This window comes from Durio zibethinus, chromosome 22 (assembly GCF_047325235.1).
Source record: "Durio zibethinus cultivar Kanyao isolate XHJ-2024 chromosome 22, ASM4732523v1, whole genome shotgun sequence".
Classification (NCBI taxonomy): Eukaryota; Viridiplantae; Streptophyta; class Magnoliopsida; order Malvales; family Malvaceae; genus Durio; species Durio zibethinus.
Genome location: NC_143183.1, coordinates 17,150,418 through 17,170,744, shown reverse-complemented (window position 1 = coordinate 17,170,744; position 20,327 = coordinate 17,150,418). Strand labels below are relative to the sequence as shown.

Below are 20,327 nucleotides of genomic sequence, written 5' to 3'. Positions count from 1 at the left end.
AACAGATGATTCGATCTCATTGAGAAAAGCAAAAAAAGAAAGTCATAATCCTCTCTTTATTGTACATCATTGGCAAAAGTGGTACTTAATTTTGTTATCCATAGAACAGAAAATCCCAAAAGTTAATGGCACGTGAAAAGAAAAGTTTGTTTCTTTACTCTTTGTTTTGGGTTTTTTTGATGAAAATTGGAAGCAATTGTCAGCTGCCCCGTTTTTACTATCAAAAGACATAATATAATCTCTTCATTAGTGTCATTGGCATGCAATGAGCCCACGTGGCAAGTCCTGAACCTCATACTTGAGAATCTTAGTAAAAAGCTTGGAAGGCAACTATACATCATGTAACTGTGGCATTGGCAGTCACTTTAACTGAAAACCTCTCTTTTTTTACACAAAAATCCATATAAATTGTTTTCTTCTTTTGATAGCTACTTTTGTTAGTAATTTTCTTTTCCAGGGTTGTAATAAAAAGAAGCTGCAAGAGGAATTAGCTATACTATGTTTTTCATGGATTTAGGGTGCAAGAGGTATGTGGGTCTCCATAGATCAGGCTTTTTTTCTCACTCGGGTATTTTTCTCAATTTTTGATAGTTTTTGCTTAGGTTCAGCTCCTACTTCTTTCTTAAATCTGCATTTATCTGAACCTGGTATGCTAATTTTCTTCTATTTTTTTGCCTCATAAGTCATACTATGGTTGATTGCTTTCTCAATTATTTATTGTTGTAAATTTTACTGCCAATTTATTGTGGAGCAGTCAATTTGTGTGGTGGATAACTTTTTTTTTTTTGGTGCACATGTGGTAGATAATTGCTCATATATCTCCTATCTTTTCTCTCTTTTGCATGTTTATGTCAATGTATTGAATCTTTTCATCTGTGAGCCATGCAAGTTTTGAATCATATTATTAGGAAGATTTTTTCAATGAAAATAATAAGTTGTCTCTGTATTTTCCTATATTTTCATGTTTCTTAGTTTGTTTTTCCACTTAGTTAAGTTCACTAATTGGAGAGTTTCAAGTAATTCAATTAATTCAGGTGTATGGTTTGAAAAGATGTTCAAGATGGAGTGGTTTCTGGTGCAATTATTCAAGTAGTTACAGGATTGAGTTTTTGAGGGAAGCCAATTTATGTGAAGAAAATGCTAAGATTAACTTCAACCAAACCTGTGCCAAGTAAATAATTAATAAGCTGCATCAATAGCTAGCGTTTGTGGTTCCATAAACTTGCTTTCTTAGTAGCAACAAGTGGAGTAACTGGTCTATTAACGACAGGAAGACTGGCTTATGGCTTTGTGATTCTACATGCAGTCCTTGATTGATCACATGATCCCTTATATAAACTGAATGATCAACAAACATCGCAAGTAAAATCTTTTTTACCAAAATATTTGAGTAAGAACCATATCTTGTTTTGAATATTTATTGAACTGTGCTAGAATTCTTTTCTATGCAGTCATTGGGATAAGAGATTAGTCACTAGCAGCATTTTAATATCCTTATCACTTTCATTTTCGTTATTATTCTTTTCTAGATAGTGTGTCAGGAATCACACTGATGTATAGATCTCAGCTATGAATGACAGTGGAAACACCAGAGAATGCATAGAAGAAAATTATTATGTTGATTTAAAATGCAAATTATCACGCGAAGGGATTTGAGTGTTGTTACTGTGAGAGCTGTAAGCATCTATTCTGCGCAATGCTGCCAACTCCTGGATAATGTTACGATTTTCTTCTCTTCATCATCTTCAAGTTGTTATACCTTTTGACTACCATATGGCTACTAGAATGAAATTAGAATGCTTAATATTGGATTTACATCATAGACTTGCATTTGATATAGATTTTCTTGTTGGTGTTCCACATCCTCATGCGCTGATGAAGTGTTTGCCAAAAGTAGAATGACTCTGTTAATTAAGTTGCATATTCATGGCATGGCTCCCTTGCTACATTATATATCAGACCAAACTACTACTTAACCTGCTATGCTCCAGTCAACTTAGCTTTGATCGATGCCTTTTGGAGTTTTCTGTAGCATGTCCTTTGGCAGCATATAAATTTATTCAAAATAGAATTGAAGGGGTGATGGAGGACGAAGACATAAATTCATGACATATCATCCAGTAATGTCCTATATGGAGAGTGGATTAGTGACAATTCCATAGACTTTAATAGTTATTGGTTTTATGCCTAAAAAACTGAAAAATCTTTTTCAGTTGTTAATTTCTTTTTTGGATAATTATTCACAGTAAAAATAGGGACTAATGATGCATAATGTCAATGCATAGTGTCATGTATTAGTGATATGTAAGCCATGCAAATTTATTTGTTCAAGTTCAAAGGTTAATAGTGGATTCATTTGTTAATAAACGGGTTGTAGCTTTTTGCTTATCACATTCAATTCTGTTCTCTCCAGGAGAATGGTGAAAGAATTCTGTAAGATTTTCATTTCATTTTGAGAAATGAATTTCCATATGATATCTTATCTTCTGTGTTCTTAAGTTATATATGGTCCCTGAGGTTTCTGAATGCAAATTAAAGAGTATAATTTTCAGTTCTATTAGATCCAGATCAAGTTTCAAGTTGTATCAATGCTGCTAGAAATTTCATTGAACAATTCCCTCATATGCCTCTGTCGAATTCTAACAAAATTTTCTTTAAGAAACGGTTAATAGCATGAATGATCCTTAAACTATAGTAAAATGCTTAATGTGGTACTTGAACTTTAAAAATTTTTAATGTGGTACCTGAACTATGAATCTATTAACTAATATGGCACTCACCTCTAATGTAGCTAGCTTCAAATAATGATATATAGTGGACAAACAACCCTCCAAGTATCACATTAGTTAACAAATTCATAGTTCAAGTATAACATTAGAAATTTTTAAAGTTAAAGTACCACATTAAGTATTTTACTGTAGTTCAGGGTTCATTCATGATATTACCCTTTAGGAAAATGCATGTGAGAAAATGGTGAATATTTTGTTCTTTTGGAAACAGTTCTATATGTTATCACCACAAGGAAGACCTGATATTAATGCTTCTGGGATTTCAGGATTGTAAACTGAAGTGCCCATCCAACAAAAATGAACGTGGAAAATGAGAACATAGAATCGGTGACCGATTTAAGACTTGCTCTGGGGTATTCCAATCACAGCATTCAGAGAAGATTGAGCAATGATCTCGGTGCAGGTGCAAATGCAGCTTCAAGGATAGACATTGCATTTGTGGCCTCTGACCCCCTGTCAGAATTAGTTTGGTCTCCACAGAAAGGTCCCAGTCTCAAATGTACTGACTGCAGTTTTTCTGATAAAAAACATTCCCTTGTTTGGGGTGCAGGACCAAGCAATGTGGTTCTTTCACCACAACAAACTAATACATCTGCAAGGTCAAGTAATGACAAGCCTATGGATGAAGAAATTTTCAATACATCCATATCCTCATTTCACAATATGAAAACGAGAGTTGCCAATATAGATAATTCGGACAAATCTGCTGGGGATAATGATGACATCAGGTTGTGTCATGAACAGCAGATAGATAATGATAGTTCTTTCCAAGGCATGTTAAGTTTATTCATTTGTTTATTTATTTTCTATGTTCTCGTATCTTTCCCTTCCTTTTACCCTAAAATTGCCAAGAAACTCTCCTTCTACAGGAGCTGCTGGCTTTGTAGAGGAGATAAGCACAAAGAGAGGAGAATCTGATGAAAATCGTATTGAAAAGAACGATTTAGTAGATCATAAAGGAGCGTATTTCTGTTATCCAGACAATAGCCAAGTGGCTGAAATAGCTGAGGCAATGGAAAACAATTCTCCAAGTTCACCAGGTGCTTGATGATCATGTCTTTTCTCCTTGTTTAGTAGCTTGAGAAAGTAACATGTCCTGGAAAGTCTCACAGCTTCTGTTTTGTGTGATAAACTGTTAGAGGGTCTTGAATATATATATATATATATATATAAAAAATTCTGGAACATGATAAAAAGAATCCTATACTCACCATGAGTGCTCCAGGAAACTCTGGAGCAGTTCCTATACTTTTGCTAAACACAAGATACACAGCATTCTAGATTTATGTTCTTGCTTCTTTTTGTCATTGCTAAAGTAATGGCTTGTTTTTACTTTCTTTAGTTGAATAGAGCTGATCTTTTGTCCTTTTCCCTCCTCACACTTGATATTTAACTGATATATTCTTTTCTCAACATAAAACAGATGAAATGAAACCAGATGTGGCACAAGTTGAATCTTTATTCAACTATCCTGCTAATGGAGCCAGAGATGTTGGCAGTGGGACTCAGTTGTCAAGAATGGAGATTGTCTTGGCATCTGAGGTTCATACTGACAACGAATGTGAAGCGTGTGGACCTCCAGAGACATATCTGACATCCCCTTGTAGAAAACAAGATAAATCGGCTTCATTACTGGAGAAAAATGGGGAAAGTAAGATGGAGGGGCGCATTTTTTCTAGTCTTTGGACTATGGAAAAACTTGAGGCAACTGCCGAAAATGATTTGCAGACTCTGATAGGTGATAATGCATGTGCTGCAACAAGTAAAGTTTCAGGTTCAGAATCTGCATCTGACAATGAAAAGAACTTTCAGCACCATAAGGAGATAACACCAGAGAGGATGTCTACTGATAAACATTCTCCAACTAACAGCAGAATCGATAGATATAGAAGAAAAGGAAAGGAAAAAGCTTTATCTGATGGAGACGCTAAAGGAATGATGTCAAAAGAGGAGGATGACAGCCATGAGAGTGTTGAAAGTTGTAACAGTGCTGGATTATTCTCTACAGGCAAAAAACGATGGGGCTTTGAGCAACAATTGATTGTGGGGAACAAAAGAGTGAAAAAGCAAATCGATGAAAGTCCTTGTTCCTCATCATTTGTAAAACAAGATAGCTCCTTCATGAACTGGATATCAAACATGGTGAAAGGGTTTTTGAAATCGAAAGATGAGACACCGTTGTTGGTGCTTACTGCTGCTAATCCTAATCAGTCACATGAGAGTCCTGTCAACAATCTTAACACAAGCGATAAGAACCATGGTCCTGGGTGCAGAAATATTGGCTTTCAATCTATTTTCCACTCAATATATTCTCCAAAGACTAAGGTCCAAGGAACACCAGAAAATGAAAATTATCAAACTGGGCTTGAGGTGTCTAACAAGATTTGTGACATTGATGCTACTCCAATTGCCTGTCATGGAGAAAATTTTAACTTCCATAAAGTATTTCTTCTATCAAATGAAAGTTTCAAAGAACCAATTTCTGGTGGTAGAGCAGGTTCATCTACCCAGCCAAAGATTTCCTCCATGAATTTGTCTCCGAGAAATAGTGAGGGAAATTCTGCAGAGAATAAGAATTCATGCAACTTGGCAGTGGGTGTGGAGAAAGATAGAGCAAGCTCCAGTTCTTTGGATAAACGTAAGGTGATGAACCCAGAGAACATTGATCCTGATCCACCATCTGAAGGAAAGACAGCTCATAACATTGGTTACAAAAGCAACCTTCTAGGGAGCTTGTGGATAACTCGGTTTACTCCTAAGTCTACTACCTCCTTGTTAAACCAGGATACCAGTCAGGCTGTTGAGTGCTCGAGCGACTGCATGAAGCTTACTCCTTGCTCCCAGAACAATGTTAATGTTTCTAGCAACATCAGGAACGTGGAGGCTAGGCAGCAATGTGCCAAAGAGCCGCTAACCACTTCTGGTAAAGAATTACCTTGTGCTACTGATGTAGAGGCATCAATTGGGTTCAATAAAATTATAATCCAAAATGACCATAAATCCAAATGTAATTTGATCCCTGCTTTACCCTCCACTAGATTAAAAGATTCAGAGGCAATAGCTTCTCTTTTTGCTAAGAGATTAGATGCCCTCAAACACATCATTCCTTCCAGTGTATCAGCCAATACAATTTCAACTATCACCTGTTTGTTTTGTGGAAGAAAAGGACATCATTTGCAGTATTGTCCAGAGATAACAGATAATGAGATCAAAGATATTCTGAGGAATATGAAGTCATCTAATAGATTGGAAGAACTACCTTGTGTGTGCATTAGATGCTTTGAGCTTGGTCATTGGGCTGTTGCATGCCCTAGTGCATCAAGAGGTCAACATCAATCAGCACGTAGAGCTTCCTTGGCTAATCTCAGTGAACTGCAATGTCATTCAAGATTTGAAGAGAACAAGAAACTTTTAGGTGACAATCAAGAAGCATTTACTGTAGGTATGCTTTGCCATGGAATTGATACTGGAAAGGGCCCCAGTACTAATTGTGGGGTTACTGCAGACAAAATGAGGTCAAGCACAAATGTGAACAAGAAACATGTAGCTTCCATTTCCCAGGAAAGCGAGTTGAAAGAAAACCAGATCACTCCTTGGGGTAATTTCATCAGTCAGCAGGTTTCAGATATGCCAAAGGCAATCTTAAATGCTGTTAGGATGCTTCAGTTGTCACGGACAGATATCCTGAAGTAAGTAGACCATCATTTTCATTGGTGAAGTCATTTCTTAACTGGTGGTATGTCAGATATTTTGCTTAAAGGTAGGGGATATAGGTTCAATTGAAAGGACAAATGGTTGTGGAATCAGAGTTTCTCTCCACTGTGTTTCTGCTGATGACATCAGGAAAATAGAATGACCTTAGATAAACTAAATTGCATAAAATTAAAAGCATCCCTTGCTTTCCGTTACACACGTTGAGCCTTAAGAGCTTGACTGTGAAGTATCTAAAAGAGTGGGAACTGAATATGATTCATTGGAGTGGAGTTGTATGCTGCTAGTATCTTTTATATTACCTAAAACTTAATATCAATTTTTAACACTACATGGACATCAGGTGGATGAATTCGCAAATATCACTCTCACATCTTGAAGGGTTTTTCCTGCGATTGCGGCTTGGAAAGTGGGAGGAAGGATTAGGGGGAACTGGATATTATGTTGCCTGCATAACTGGTATGACACTGAGTAGATTGTGGTTTTTCATACTTGTTTAGTTTTCAATTCTGTTACTAGAATACTTGCAGTTTTTGTTAGGAAGTTAGTGCCTCATTTAGATGTGTACTTGTTGATGCATAAGTTTTGTAGAGACATCTTTCTTGTTTTCTCTTTTATCTTGTATGAATTCATTCTCCTTCTTCTAAATGCACAGGGGCATGCAAACAGGATACAGAGCAAAATTCCAAGAATTCTGTCTCTGTTAATGTAGGGGGAACAAAATGCTTGGTTGAGAGCCAATACATATCCAACCACGATTTTCTTGAGGTAAAAATCTGACTTCATTTTCTAACCTGTTTCTTTGTATGTAAGCCATGAGGGTCTCTTTTCTTTTCTTTTTTTCCCTGTACCATGAATTGTGGTCATGCTGACAAGGAAATTTACTGGCATTCAAATTGATGATGTTCTAGATATCTAGTCACCCTTGCCAAAGGAATTTTCTTTTCTATGATTTGACTTTGATAGTTGAATGCAGAAGCGTCAAGACATTGCAGATATTCAAACTAGTCATATGCTTTCAAAACCCTTGTTGTTTGTGAACTTTACCTATGATTAACCTCTTCTAAATGAGAACAAGAGGTATTTCTTAACATATTTTTATTCCAGTAGCTATTAGCAAGCTCCTTGAAATTAGTTCTTGGCATCCATTGAAATTCCATTCATGATAGCACAATAGTCAAGCGTGTCAATTACCGTACTCTCAGGATGAGAGTCAATTCTATTAGCTTAATGACAGATTAAAACCCCAACTCGGTAGAGAGATTACATAGGATGAAAACATTTTGATCTACAAAACCCCATTCCAACTCTCATTCGGTATTTCATATTTTGCTGGAGAAAACAGTCTAACCAAACTATACATGCATTTGGCAGGATGAGCTTATGGCATGGTTGCGTGCAACTACAAAGAATGGTGGCAAGCTTCCGTCTAAGGAAGAATTGACAATGAAAGTTAAAGAGAGAAGAACGTTAGGCTTTTAGGGTCTTTTATTTTTTATTTTTTAGTTTCAGCAGTTTGCATGCATTCCATTGTGGAGGGGACACGGCAATGGGAGTGAATTTGATTATAGAGTTTAGTCATAGAGTTTCGATCTCATAGTCTTTAACAAGGTTCGAGGGAAAAAAAAACAGAACAATGAAAAAATAAATAAATAAATAAATAAATAAAAAAGAAGCATCACAATAGGAAGGATGTGTATTGTAAAGGGGATACGGCTGTTGGAGTGAATGGTTAATATAGTTGACATGGCAATGATATTTGAGAAATAAGTCTAAAAATACAATGGTTTGGGAAATAAGTTTTTAAATTATTATGATTTGATTAAAAAAAAATCCAGAATGTAATTGTCACGAGAATATTCATTCTTCAAAAACCTATTGAGCGTATCATCTGCCGCTTAATTAGGGAAGGCAAAAAAATCCGTACCCGACGGGTTTCGGTCCGACCCGATTTTTTAGGGTCGGTTTTTTTTTTTGAAAATCGGGGGTCGGGTCGGGGTCGGGTCGGGTAGCATGAAGACAAAGTCGGGGTCGGGTCGGGGTCGGGTTTTAGGCAAACCCGACCCTACCCGACCCGATATATATATAAAAATAATTTTTTTAATTAATTTTTTAATTTTTTAATTATATATATATTTATATAATGATATTTTTAAATATTTATATTTAAAAAATAATATTTTATTAATTTCGGGTATGATCGGATCGGGTACGGTTTATATAGTGTCGGGTCGGGTTCGGGTTCGGGTATGAAAAAACAAAAAAAATTTCGGGTAGGGTCGGGTTCGGGTTTTTTATGCATTAAGTCGGGTCGGGTTCGGGGCGAGCAAAACCCGCCCCGAACCCGACCCGATGCCAACCCTGCGCTTAATTCATGGGTTGAATTTCAGATATACCATCATGTTCTACGGTCTAATCTGTTTTGGTCTAGAAATGCCACCAATAATAGTTTTTTCTACTTAATAGTAGCAAGACTTCCAAACTTAAAAAATAAAGGGACCCGAAGGCTGTGATCATGCTGTTACAATTTTTGAGAGTCTGAGATAATGCTCCAATCTCCATGGTTATCCTCGTTCACATGAACTTTTAGCTTTGATGCCTAATCAGCAATTATTACCACCAGCAGAGGGTCAAGAATGGCCAAGGATCAACTCTCTCTTCTCCTAAACTAATCAAAAATGGTAAAATCTCTTACCAGGCTGCTTACAAGCTGGATTATGTACTCAGAGAAAAAAAAAACTACTTTGTCACAAACCCGTAAATGACTTTCATAATGATTTTAACGTGCATCTAAACGATCTGCAATCTCTATTCATAAACTATAACATTTGCTTAAGTATTGCATGGATCAACTATACAAACATTTTGCAAGCAATACCACTGTTTTGTGTTCTTTGGACGACTGAGGATAGACTAGTACCAATACCTACAACTTTCATCCAAAACTGCTTAACGGTTCAGTCAATAGTCAAAGCTGAAGGTCATCTACAAAGCTTAGTTCAAAGAAAATCTAGTGCTACAACAAACCTTTTTTATTCTGTTTGTGCTTTTGCCAGTGCTTAACATTTGTTAGAAAGAGAACCTGGAAACCTCTTCATCTTCATCCTCGTCTATAAGGTCTTCCTCCTCTTCAGTGAACCTCTCATAGTCATCATCTTCCTCTTCTGGTTCTTCTAGTTCATCTTCTGGATCCACCAGTGTCTTTCTTCTTCCATCTCTGTCCTTCAAACCAGTACTCAAGACAACAGTTTCACCCCTGGATTGTTCCATATCCCTCCTCAACTTGTCCATGCTCTCTTTCCTGCGTTCTTCCTCTAGACGTTGTTTTTCTGCTCGTCTCTGGTCAAGATCAGCCCTATGGAGACAAGGTTCAGCACAATAAAGACAAATTTCGGTTAATTATTATACTGTAAAACACCCCAAATGGTTTTACGAAAATAAAAGAGGAAGGCAATACTTATAATTTTCCATGTATTCCTCAGCACTGGCTTCAATAGCTTTAAAGAATTCATCCATTCCAGCACCAGAAATTGCAGACACTCCAACTGATCGCAAATTCTTATAAAATTCATCAAGAGAGAGGGAGAGGCTCTGAGTTAGAGTTGATGTGTATGAACTATCAGAACTTATTGCTGCTTGAAATGCCTCGAAATCTTCCATCCACTGCACAAATGATTTTGCTTTTCTTCTTCAAAACAACAATTCGATAACAAATCCAAAATCTCATTTTATATATTGAGTGACAGCAGGAAAGCTGGAAATAAATAAAATTTTAGAATGCTGAACAAATAGACGAAAAACAAAAATAGGAAAAAGTACAACATTTTTCAACAATTATATTAACTATGAAACTCAAGATCACTTTAACATTGGTAAATCATCAGGAAAGGTTCAAAGTTTTGAACTCTCCCTGCTGTGGGTCCTTATAGAATAGGAGCAAGAGAGGATGTGAAATCCTTCTATGACAGTTCGATTACCAATAGAATGGTTGTAGATCAATCATGTTTGCACAGCTGCCACCAGAAATAAGTAAAATATGCATCTTTTGTAACACATAGAAAAGAGCAATACATAAATATCGTGTGTGTGTGTGTGTGTGTGAATGCATAGAAAAGAGAAACAAACATAAGAAAAGCAATTTAAACAATTAAGAAAAAGGTGGGAAAAGAGGTCTCAGACCACTAAAGACTTTATTCCTTTGTCATAAATAAACTAAACAAGAAAAAAAAAAAAGGAGATACAGGCATGTAACGAAACTTAAAATTAAATGTCAAACGCAATCTGCTTGTTCAAATTAAAGCAACAAGGAAAAACTATCACCAGATCACATGAACCTAAAAAAACACCGTATCTCCTTGTCACTAACATTGGCAGCTTGACAATTACCCTATAATCAAGCCTCAGATTCCTAGCATTTGTCTATGAGGATTAAAAGAACATTATGACATTGGCTAGTAAATACAACAGTAATGAAAAGGTAGCAAGGGAAGGAAATCAAAGAATTGCAAGAAGAGGAAAAAAAAAAAAAGGAAGTGGTGGCTTTAGGTAGCAAGTGTGACCCAAGTAGGCCCCCACCCAAAGCAACCAGCATGTTTCTTTTTTATACTTAAACTCCAACATCTCAGTTACTCCTAAATCCTTTAGATATTTGTATTTTATGTTCGGGAATAAACCATATACCATAGGGTACCAATCACTAAACAGAAGCAATTGACAAGATATTATCCTTATCCCAAAGAAAATCTTTCCATCTAATATGGAAATTAACCATACCTCTAAAGCAAACTGATGTTGTGCGACATCAGTCTTGTTGAATGCTAGCACAAGAGGTAACCGTGTCTTGTAGAGGATGCTACAAGCATAAAGCATGTTGCTCATAAAGGTAACCGGATTTGCTGAACGAGGTGTATCCACTACGTAGGTGACTACAGTAGGAAAAGTTGAAGCAAATGCTTCTGTAATGATAGCTCCTGAAGCAGACCATGTAAATATCTCAATCTGCCCAGGAGTATCCACAAGAACAAAGTCGAGTTGATCTGCTCGCCTCTCAATTACTGAAATAACCTGCGATTAGACATTTGCAAAGTCATTCCCAAGAAATGAAAAGTGTCAAGAGCACCAAAATATGGAAAAATATAACAAGCACACCAATGGAGAGAATAAAGATGATAAAAACAGAAACAAATCTGTATGCACATGCACTGATGCAAGTAACTTCTTTTTTCTAAATAAATCATATCATATCTATGTGCATGAACTGTTATAGATAAGAGGTAAAATCTATGAAATAAATTGCTTAGCATCGTATTGATAATTCACATCAGAAAATCTAATGCAGAAGATTTACCTCATCAAACTTGGTGGCAAATAAGTTGAGTGATGTAAGGATTCCTCCATTAGGTCCAAGATTGAACTGCTTCATCACTTCTTTGTATTTAACTGTGTCTCTTATATCAATATTAGCACCAAATGGAAGGGTCATTACAGCAGGGTCAAGGTTTATCACGTAACCCCTAATATTCGAAGCTTGAGTGTGGCAAACCAGCCTATGAAGGAATGTTGTTTTCCCACTCCCTAATCAAATCAAACAGCATATCTCAACTTTCAAGTTCATTCAAACAAACTTAATCAGAACCTGAATTTCGATTAGAGACCAAATATGCAAACGTATAACAAACATAAAACCACCCAATTCAGGTTCCTAGGATTACCTGCCATTCCAACAACAATAATAATAACTGGTTTCCTCTTGAAACCGGTCGAAGATGACTCGATATTTAGTTTGTCCATAATACCAGCAAGCTTCTCGTTTTCATCATTGCCTCCCTACATAATGGAATCAAATAACCAAATGCTAATGACAAGAACTAGCCAGCATTAAAATATAATAATAATTGAGCTTCGTTTTCCTTTTCAAATGTTTAACTTGAAATTACTTAATAAAAAGAAGGACCTTTTTAGGTACCTTTGGTTCCGAGGATTCTTGGGAATCCATTTGCATTGAAGTGCCTTCCTCTGGGGCTTTAGCATTTGATTTTTCCGACTCAGAATCAGTTTCCATCTTCTGTAAAATCAAGTTATTCCTGAATAAAAACGAAAACCCAGAAAATGTTTATGAGTTACTATCAAGCTAAGAACAAAGAAAAGGTATTTTCTAGAGAAAAAAAAAAGAGAGAAATGGAAAGATAAGGACAAACCCAGAAAAGAAATGGGAAAATGGATTTTAAAAAAAGGGATGAAAACGAACCTCTCTACTGGAATTCTTCAAATGCCTTTGAGTTTGGAGTTGAAGGGTTTCCAGTTCGTAAGGGAATATAGGAATGAGGGTTTTACTCTTTTTTAGTTTCGGTTTAACTATATATATGCAGAGAAAAATGGGTGAAAGGCTGAAAAGGGCCTTTGATTTTTAAGGGGCTTGAAGAAGGCCCAGAAAGAATTGATAACCCACCCCGAAGGGGATTTTTTTTTCTTTTTAGGTCTTGTGGCTTTTACATTGCTTGTATTTTTACTTAAACAAATTATCAAATAAATTGCTAGTATAATTTTTTTAATTTTACAAGTAGGGTCAATAAGGTAATATAAATCCTTTAGACTATATTTAAAAAATAAAAAAATTAATTAAAAAAAAGTGAGACATATGTCATCCTATTAAATTTTACTTGTGGAGTTAAAATATTGATAGTATATCAAATAATTTTTCTTAATTATTTTAAATATATATTTATATATTTACCCTAAAAGAAAAGTGAAACAGTTTTTAAGCAAAGTTAATTTTTTGAACTATTTAAACTTAATTATTTGAAGAAGTCATTTATAATCTTAACTTACTCTTGTGCAGATCACATTACTTTTTACAAGGACTATTGTAGACATCTTATTTAATCCGGTGTCAATTTATCTTTTAAGATTAAGCTTTGAATTTTCCTTTATTTTTGGTATTGTATTTAGTTTAGAGTTATTATTATTATTTTTAAAAAAAACTAAAAAAGAGAAAAGAATTATTTTATTGAAACTTGAAGAGGGTTGGATTATTGAATTGAAAATGTTCTAATTTAAAAAGGATTATAAAAGGGAATTGGTTTAAGAGGTGGAATTTGATTAAAAATCTAATATTAAAGTTGATTAGGAGATTCAAACAAAAAAAACTCATTTTTCTATTGTAATTGGGATTAAAGGCCTATAAAAAGATCCCATTAGGATTAATTAAAAACAATAAAAAATCAATTAAAAAAAATCAAGAGAGAAAGAGTAAAAAAATTAAGAGTCTTTTTTAGTCTTTTCTAATGTTTTAGGTTTGGATAATTATGATTTTCTTTTGAGAGTTTTGTATTGGAGAAACAAGTTGAGAAGAAAGAGTTTTGTTTAAACCAAAAAGAAAGGAAATTTTCAAAGGTTTCAAGTATATATATTTTAGGTTTTTGTTTGATTTTTGTTTAAATAAAAAAGAAAGGCAATCACCATAGGCGAGGGGCGCCAATGAAGTCATAGGCTATTTTATAGAAAAATAAGAAAAAAGACAATGAGGTGAAGAAGTAGGAAAAGTAAAAAAAGACTAACCCAATTTGAAGATCCAATCCAATAAGAAGACCAAATCATAACTAGTTCCAACAACTAGTAAATTGAAGTGGACAAGCACAATTACAAAGTCTCACGTGCTTTGGAATTAATTGTAACCCAATTTATTTGGTAATTTCTATTTTTTTTTCTTTATTTGTATATCTATTTATGTTACTTAGTTGTTTTTTTTTATTCTTTTATGCATATTTAAAATAAATTTATATAATAAATTCATGATTCCTACCAAATGATTGTAGAATTTAAATATTGAATTATGAATTCTACCAAAGGTTTGGAGAATTTCATAATGAATTTTCAAAAAATAAATTTTCAATCCTACCAAATGATTAGAGGATTTAAGTTTCTAAATTAATTCTTACCAAACTATTAGAAAATTTAATGATAATTTTTAAAAAAAATTTTGTAAATAGGTTTTCAAATAAAAATCCAACCAAACGATTGATGGATATGCATCAAAATAAAATCCTACCAAATAATTGGAGGATTTTATTGATTGTTTTAAAAAATAATGTCTTGAAAAATATGTTAATATATCTGATGATAGAATTTCTTAAAAGTGAGACATGAGTCTCCATGAATATTTTTAAGGTGAAAAAATTATCTTAAATCACCACCAAACAATTAGAGTAATTTTAAGATTAATTTTCAATAATTAAATTTACTTGGTAAAAATTCAAAAATATTTTAAGGCTTGAATTACATGAAATCAAACTGGTACCATCTTTCGATGGGTGTTATCAAGGTGATATAACCTTTCTCACATGTAACCGTACTCCTAAATTTAGATCTAATTTGTGAATTAGAATATATCATTTAAAGATACCTAAGTCAAGGTTAGGATATCGTGTTATCTTTTTAGGTGAGATGGTGATCCATGGTAGGGGTGAATTGGATTTCTCTAAATTCTTTCCAAACAATGATTTCAATATAGTTGAATATAAATTAAAATAATAAGCACTTTTGATGAAAATATAATACAAACAATAACAATTAATGAACCTAAAATCCAATATAAACAATAATAAATTGTAAGGAGATAGGAATAGAGAAATCAAACATAATGATTTATAGAGGTTCGGTCCTTCAAGGCACCTATATCCTCTCTTCTTGATTGTTCACACCAAGGCTTCAATCCACTATTCTTGAATTGAAAATATAACCTATCTTTTTCTTTCTAAGGCTTAAGATAGAAACATCTACCCTTTGTAGTATTTTACCCAACTCACTACAAAGCTCTCAAGAGGATACCTCACCTCTTATTCTCTTTTACCTTTATATATCAAAGGTAATTTTGCAAACAATAGAACAATCTCTCTAAGGCTAAGTATTTACTAAGTTTAAGTACAAGAAAATGATGAATGAATAACAAATATAATTTGGATATAATAAATACAAAGATATAGGCTTTGAAGCTCTTAAAACTCTTAATTATTTGAGAGAATGAAAATATGGTTTGTTGGCTCTTGCTCTATTGATCCATCAACTTTTTTAGTGTGTTGGAGTGCTCAATTTATAGAGAAATTGAGGAAATGGCTATTGAAAATGTTTAAGAGAAGAAAATAGCCATTGGAAGCATGAAAAAGTAGCCGTTGGAGTGATCTTGCCTAGATCCAATCTATCCCTTCCTTTAGGGGATCGATTGGTTCACTTTTGGAAGCCAATTTTGCCTTTGAAAATGCCTACTCAATCGATCCCTTTATGTAGGGGATCGATTAGTTAATGAGGTGATCGATCCCTTACATATGGTGATTGATCACTTCTTGTCATTTCAACAAAAAATTCGTTTCTGGGTAAAAAAGCAATCGATCCATTCCCTAAGGGGATTGATCCTGTCCAAGCTGAGTGGTTGTTTCCTATTTTGTACTCTACTTACTAATTTGATCATAACTTGAGTTATACAAATTCAAATCACAAACTATTTAAATATTTAGAAACTAGACTTAAAGGGCTTTCTATCCATATCAAAATTCATCACTTAGTTCATTGTGTACGAATTATAGTGAATTTTCAAAATTACCTTTTATGCAATTTTTAGACAACTACAGAGCGTCTATTAAAAATTCAAAATCTTTTTTTAGAAAATTTGATTTTGATTTTGTTTAATCCATTAGAAAGTAGATTCAAAGAGCTTTCTAACCATATTAAATTCAAATATTAAAACTTTGTGAATTAATACAGAAAAATAAAATAAGTTCAATGTTAGAAAACTTTGTTTTTGTAAAACAACTTTCTTAAGTTAATCTATTTCTCAAAACCAATATTATTAAAATTGTATTAAGTTCAAAATGAACAAATTCACTTTAAAAACAATAATTGAACTTTCATTTAAGCTCAAATAAATAATCTTTAAAGATAGATTTGGTTTAAGAAATATGAAACCAAGAAAGGTTTGTTTAAACTTTGAAAATCATATTATTTATTTAATATCAAAATATAAAACTTAAGAACATGTACTAAATAATTCTTTTTCAAAATCTTGATCAAGGTTATTTAGCTTTAATGTTTTATTATTTCAAAATAAGGATCAATTCAAAGCTAACATATCTCTTTAAAATGGGACAGATTTGTTTAAGTGACCAATTGTACCTAAACAAAAAAAGATTTGTGGCGACTCCTAAAGTCAAGTCTAGTTATAAGTTTACGGATTTATACATTATGATAGTTTGGCGACTCTACTTGGGATAACCAAGAGTCAAGCCGGTAAATAAATTTGTGCTATCCAAGCTGAATGTCCTAAAATTTTTTTCTTTTTGATTTATTTTTAAGCTTTTAATATTTATTCTATTATTCACTTGCATTTGCATAATCTGCATAACATAAGCTATATACCTAAGCTTCGTCCCTTAGAAAAGAGTAAAATACCTACACTTTCATGAGATCTTATATCTTCACCTAGGCTACTAAAATACTCTCATTTAAATTGAACATTTTTTGCTTGTAACCTATAATGGGCAAGGATTGGAATACCTTACTAATCTGTGATGGATAATGAAGTGAGAAACAATTTGGTAACCTTTAGTGTTAACCCAAACCACATGTAGTAAAAAATAAAAAGCCAACATTAGGTTAAAGCCATATTTACCCATCATTAGAATGTAACCCTAGTTAGGACATATGAGTGAACTTTTTGAGTTTTATTTTATCTCTTATTTATTGTTAAGTTGTTGTATATTGCGTGTTGTATTTTAATTTAGCATCACTAACATATTGTATTTTAATCTAGCATCACTAACATATGTATTTATCCATGCATTATAATATGACAAATATTAGTACATGCATTCATTTACCCATTCATACATTTTTGTGCATACAATCATGTGTTTATGTATCATAATTTTATGTCAAGCATTCAATGTATTCATTCATTTATGCATATGATATTCTTAAAAAAAAGGTTAGGTTAATTTTGAATTTTTTTTGCATACACATTTAGTAATATAAGCATACTAATTATGGTATACAAGGTTCAAGAATAGTGCTATTGTCCAAGAACCTTACTCACCACCAAGACAACATCAGAGTCTGAGTCAGATAAATGGAGCAGGAAAACTCCAATCATTTTGACAAGATAGAGAAAGTTTAAAAAGAGCTCAAGAGGGAATTGAATAAAATCTTGGAGGCCCTAAATAAACTAAATAAAAGAAAAAGGGTGGAAATCTCCAAGTTAGCCAGAGTTTACAGTGCAAGATGTTATTGATCCTTTGTACCCTTCAAGATTTAGCCTTTATCAAGGCCAGCCTTCTCAAGGGACACAAGAAAATTTTCCTGGGATATATCCATACACCCACCCAGGAATGTAATCCACTACTGCACAAGGTCAATTCCAAAGTTATGTTAATCTAGTCTTTAGGGAGAAAGCCTCAGAACCAATCTAGGTCTCTGAAAAGAAACATAAGATGAAGTTAAAAGTGGTTGAATCATTGGAGGACTCAAAAGCTAACCAGAAGGTGAACATGATTAAAAAAAGGTTGCAGTAGTGGAAAAAATTAATTTATATGGTTTCATGGATGCTGTTGGGCTCTGTTTAGTCCCAGACATTGAAATTTAAAGTTTCAAAGTTCGAGAAGTGCGTGGTATAAAGTGCCCTATAACTTATGTTACCATGTATTGCAAAAAATGACAACTTACATAAGCAATAAAAAGCTATTGATGCATGTGTTCTAAAATAGCCTAATTGGTTCCATTGCTAGATCATACGTGCAACTGGACAAGATTCATATTACTTTATAGAAAGAATTAGCAAAAACATTCATTACGTAGTACCAGCACATTACAGATTTGACTTTAAACCGTCTTTCTTTGCAAAACATAGAGAAAAAAGTGACTGAGTCATTCAAAAAATATGTCTAAAAGTGAAGGGACGTAGTTACCCAAGTTCAGCCACCTTTGGCTGAAAAAAAAATTACAGTACTATTTGTGAGCACTCTAAAAGTATTTTACTATGAGAGGATGATAGAGAATGCAATGAAAAATTTTACCGACATGGTAATCTCAAAAAAAATTATTAAAAATATCATTAAGAGTGGCAAGCTTAAAAAAAATCACCAGTATAAAGAAATGAAGGATGCCTAAACAAAAATAACTTAAAACTCAAGCTGTGAATTTTGAAGGGCAACAATTTAGAAGCTACGCTCTATATCTACCACCTGTTCATCCTGCTTACTATCTCACTATTAATAGTATTGTGTAAACTCCTTACCAACTTGTTTCACAACTAGCTTATGCATCAATTTACCAACCGACCTTTCAAATACCTATATATGAGCCTAGTCATATCACTACATCAGCTTTAAGGTCTAACAACCAAGCAAGTGATTTGAGAACATCTTGAAATAACCAAGAAAGGGCTCGTGTTGATCTTTTCCCCATGACTTACATAGAGTTATTCTCAAAACTAGTCAAGAATAACTCGGTATTTGAAGTTCAATTAAAACCATTGAAGCCATTCTATCCCAAATGGTATGATGTTAATGCCACATGCAATTACCATAATAAAAAGGTTGGTCATTTTATAAAAACATGACATACTTTTAAGCATAAGGTGAAAAGTTTAATTTGAGCAGATTTGGTGAGTTTCGATGAATTAGGGAGGCTGAATATCAATAAAGACCTTTTGCTCGATCACCCAATGGTATAATTTTGGGAAGGATACGAAAGGGCTAGTTAGAAAGTACTTTTCATTTTAGGATTTCTTTTAACATAATGTTAAGGTTTCTTATATATATATATATATATATATTAGGATTTCATTTTATTTTTATCATTTTAATAAAAATGACAAATAAGATGTATTTTCATAACATTTTTTCTTTTAGGTGAATCACCATTATATGCTTCTATTTTCCCATATTTTCTCCTATACCCATTCTCACATTTCAAATAATGAATGTTCAGACAATAATTATTATAATATAGGATTCAATTTTAAAAACTCATTCATATTGATAAACTTGATCTGTGAAGATTATTTGAGTAAGTTGTGTAAAAGAAGTTCAAAAACAAGTTATGAAGATTGTTTAACCATTCACTGAAAAACAAAATAGAGATATCTCATAAGTATATGGTCCTTCAGGATGATTTATCCACAAGCAAGTCTATATTTAATAAATGGTCTTCAAAGAAAGTATTCATATTTGAAATAAAAAATGATCATCTGTTTTTACCTTTTAAAAAAATAAAATTTATCCATTGCTACCTTTTAAGCCTATTATGATTCTTTCTCTAAAAAATTCTAACCAAATATCACACTCCACATTAGGAGATAAATTTTAGAAAATATTTGTTTGTAAGAAAATATCACAAAAGGTCTCAATGATAAAGATTAAAAAAAAACCCTTCATTAAAAGAAAAAAAAATGTCACAAATGATTTAATGTGCAAAGGAGAAGAAACTCTTTGTGAATAAATTATTCTTAAAGAGAAACTAATGAAAAGAAAAGATGTGAAAAATAAAAGTTTGGAAAAAATGAAAAGGAAAAGGAAATGTGAAGAAATGGGAAAAATGCCAATATGCTTCAAATGATGAAATAATCATTTGGTTCATAACATTTCGAACACATGTTTTGAGCCTATTTTATCTTTTTTTTCATAATCTTTCATCTTAGTCTATGTTACATCCCTTAAAAGTCTATTTTAATCAAATATGAATGCTTGAATTGAAGAGTCAAATATTGAACTAAGGTATGCTTATGATAGGACAATGAGATCATGATTTGTTCTAGTATTTTGGGATTGGTTTGAAATTAGA

The 20,327-nt window shown here is 33.2% G+C and overlaps 2 protein-coding genes across 5 annotated transcripts; one reads left to right on the top strand and one right to left on the bottom strand.

The window, feature by feature from the left end:
* The first annotated feature begins 436 nt into the window (after positions 1-436).
* LOC111306695 (uncharacterized) lies at positions 437-8,274 on the top strand. 4 transcript variants are annotated; one of them, XM_022904502.2, is made up of 7 exons: positions 437-527; positions 3,056-3,561; positions 3,659-3,829; positions 4,213-6,478; positions 6,844-6,959; positions 7,156-7,268; positions 7,875-8,274. In XM_022904502.2, exons 2-7 carry the CDS (start codon positions 3,087-3,089, stop codon positions 7,980-7,982), a joined length of 3,249 nt encoding a protein of 1,082 aa, XP_022760237.2. In that variant the 5' UTR covers positions 437-527; positions 3,056-3,086; the 3' UTR covers positions 7,983-8,274. The 4 variants fall into 4 exon arrangements, with proteins under 4 accessions (XP_022760237.2, XP_022760235.2, XP_089607834.1 ...); XM_022904500.2 differs by having other exon boundaries at positions 437-568; XM_089751708.1 differs by lacking the exon at positions 437-527 and adding an exon at positions 1,545-1,676.
* Positions 8,275-9,243: 969 nt separating this feature from the next.
* LOC111306697 (GPN-loop GTPase QQT2-like) lies at positions 9,244-12,840 on the bottom strand. The gene is made up of 7 exons (XM_022904504.2): positions 12,748-12,840; positions 12,466-12,583; positions 12,212-12,326; positions 11,848-12,074; positions 11,274-11,564; positions 9,958-10,163; positions 9,244-9,855 (listed from the first exon to the last, which is right to left on the bottom strand). Exons 2-7 carry the CDS (start codon positions 12,559-12,561, stop codon positions 9,570-9,572), a joined length of 1,221 nt encoding a protein of 406 aa, XP_022760239.2. The 5' UTR covers positions 12,562-12,583; positions 12,748-12,840; the 3' UTR covers positions 9,244-9,569.
* Positions 12,841-20,327: the final 7,487 nt, after the last annotated feature.

Excerpts from the sequence above, each read along its gene's own strand:
- LOC111306695 (XM_022904502.2), top strand. The coding sequence starts at position 3,087 with ATGAACGTGGAAAATGAGAACATAGAATCGGTGACCGATTTAAGACTT. Across the intron at positions 3,830-4,212 it reads CAATTCTCCAAGTTCACCAG|ATGAAATGAAACCAGATGTG; the intron begins GTGCTTGATGAT and ends AACATAAAACAG. Across the intron at positions 6,960-7,155 it reads TTATGTTGCCTGCATAACTG|GGGCATGCAAACAGGATACA; the intron begins GTATGACACTGA and ends CTAAATGCACAG.
- LOC111306697 (XM_022904504.2), bottom strand. The coding sequence starts at position 12,561 with ATGGAAACTGATTCTGAGTCGGAAAAATCAAATGCTAAAGCCCCAGAG. Across the intron at positions 11,565-11,847 it reads TTGCCACCAAGTTTGATGAG|GTTATTTCAGTAATTGAGAG; the intron begins GTAAATCTTCTG and ends GTCTAATCGCAG. Across the intron at positions 9,856-9,957 it reads GAATACATGGAAAATTATAA|GGCTGATCTTGACCAGAGAC; the intron begins GTATTGCCTTCC and ends TTGTCTCCATAG.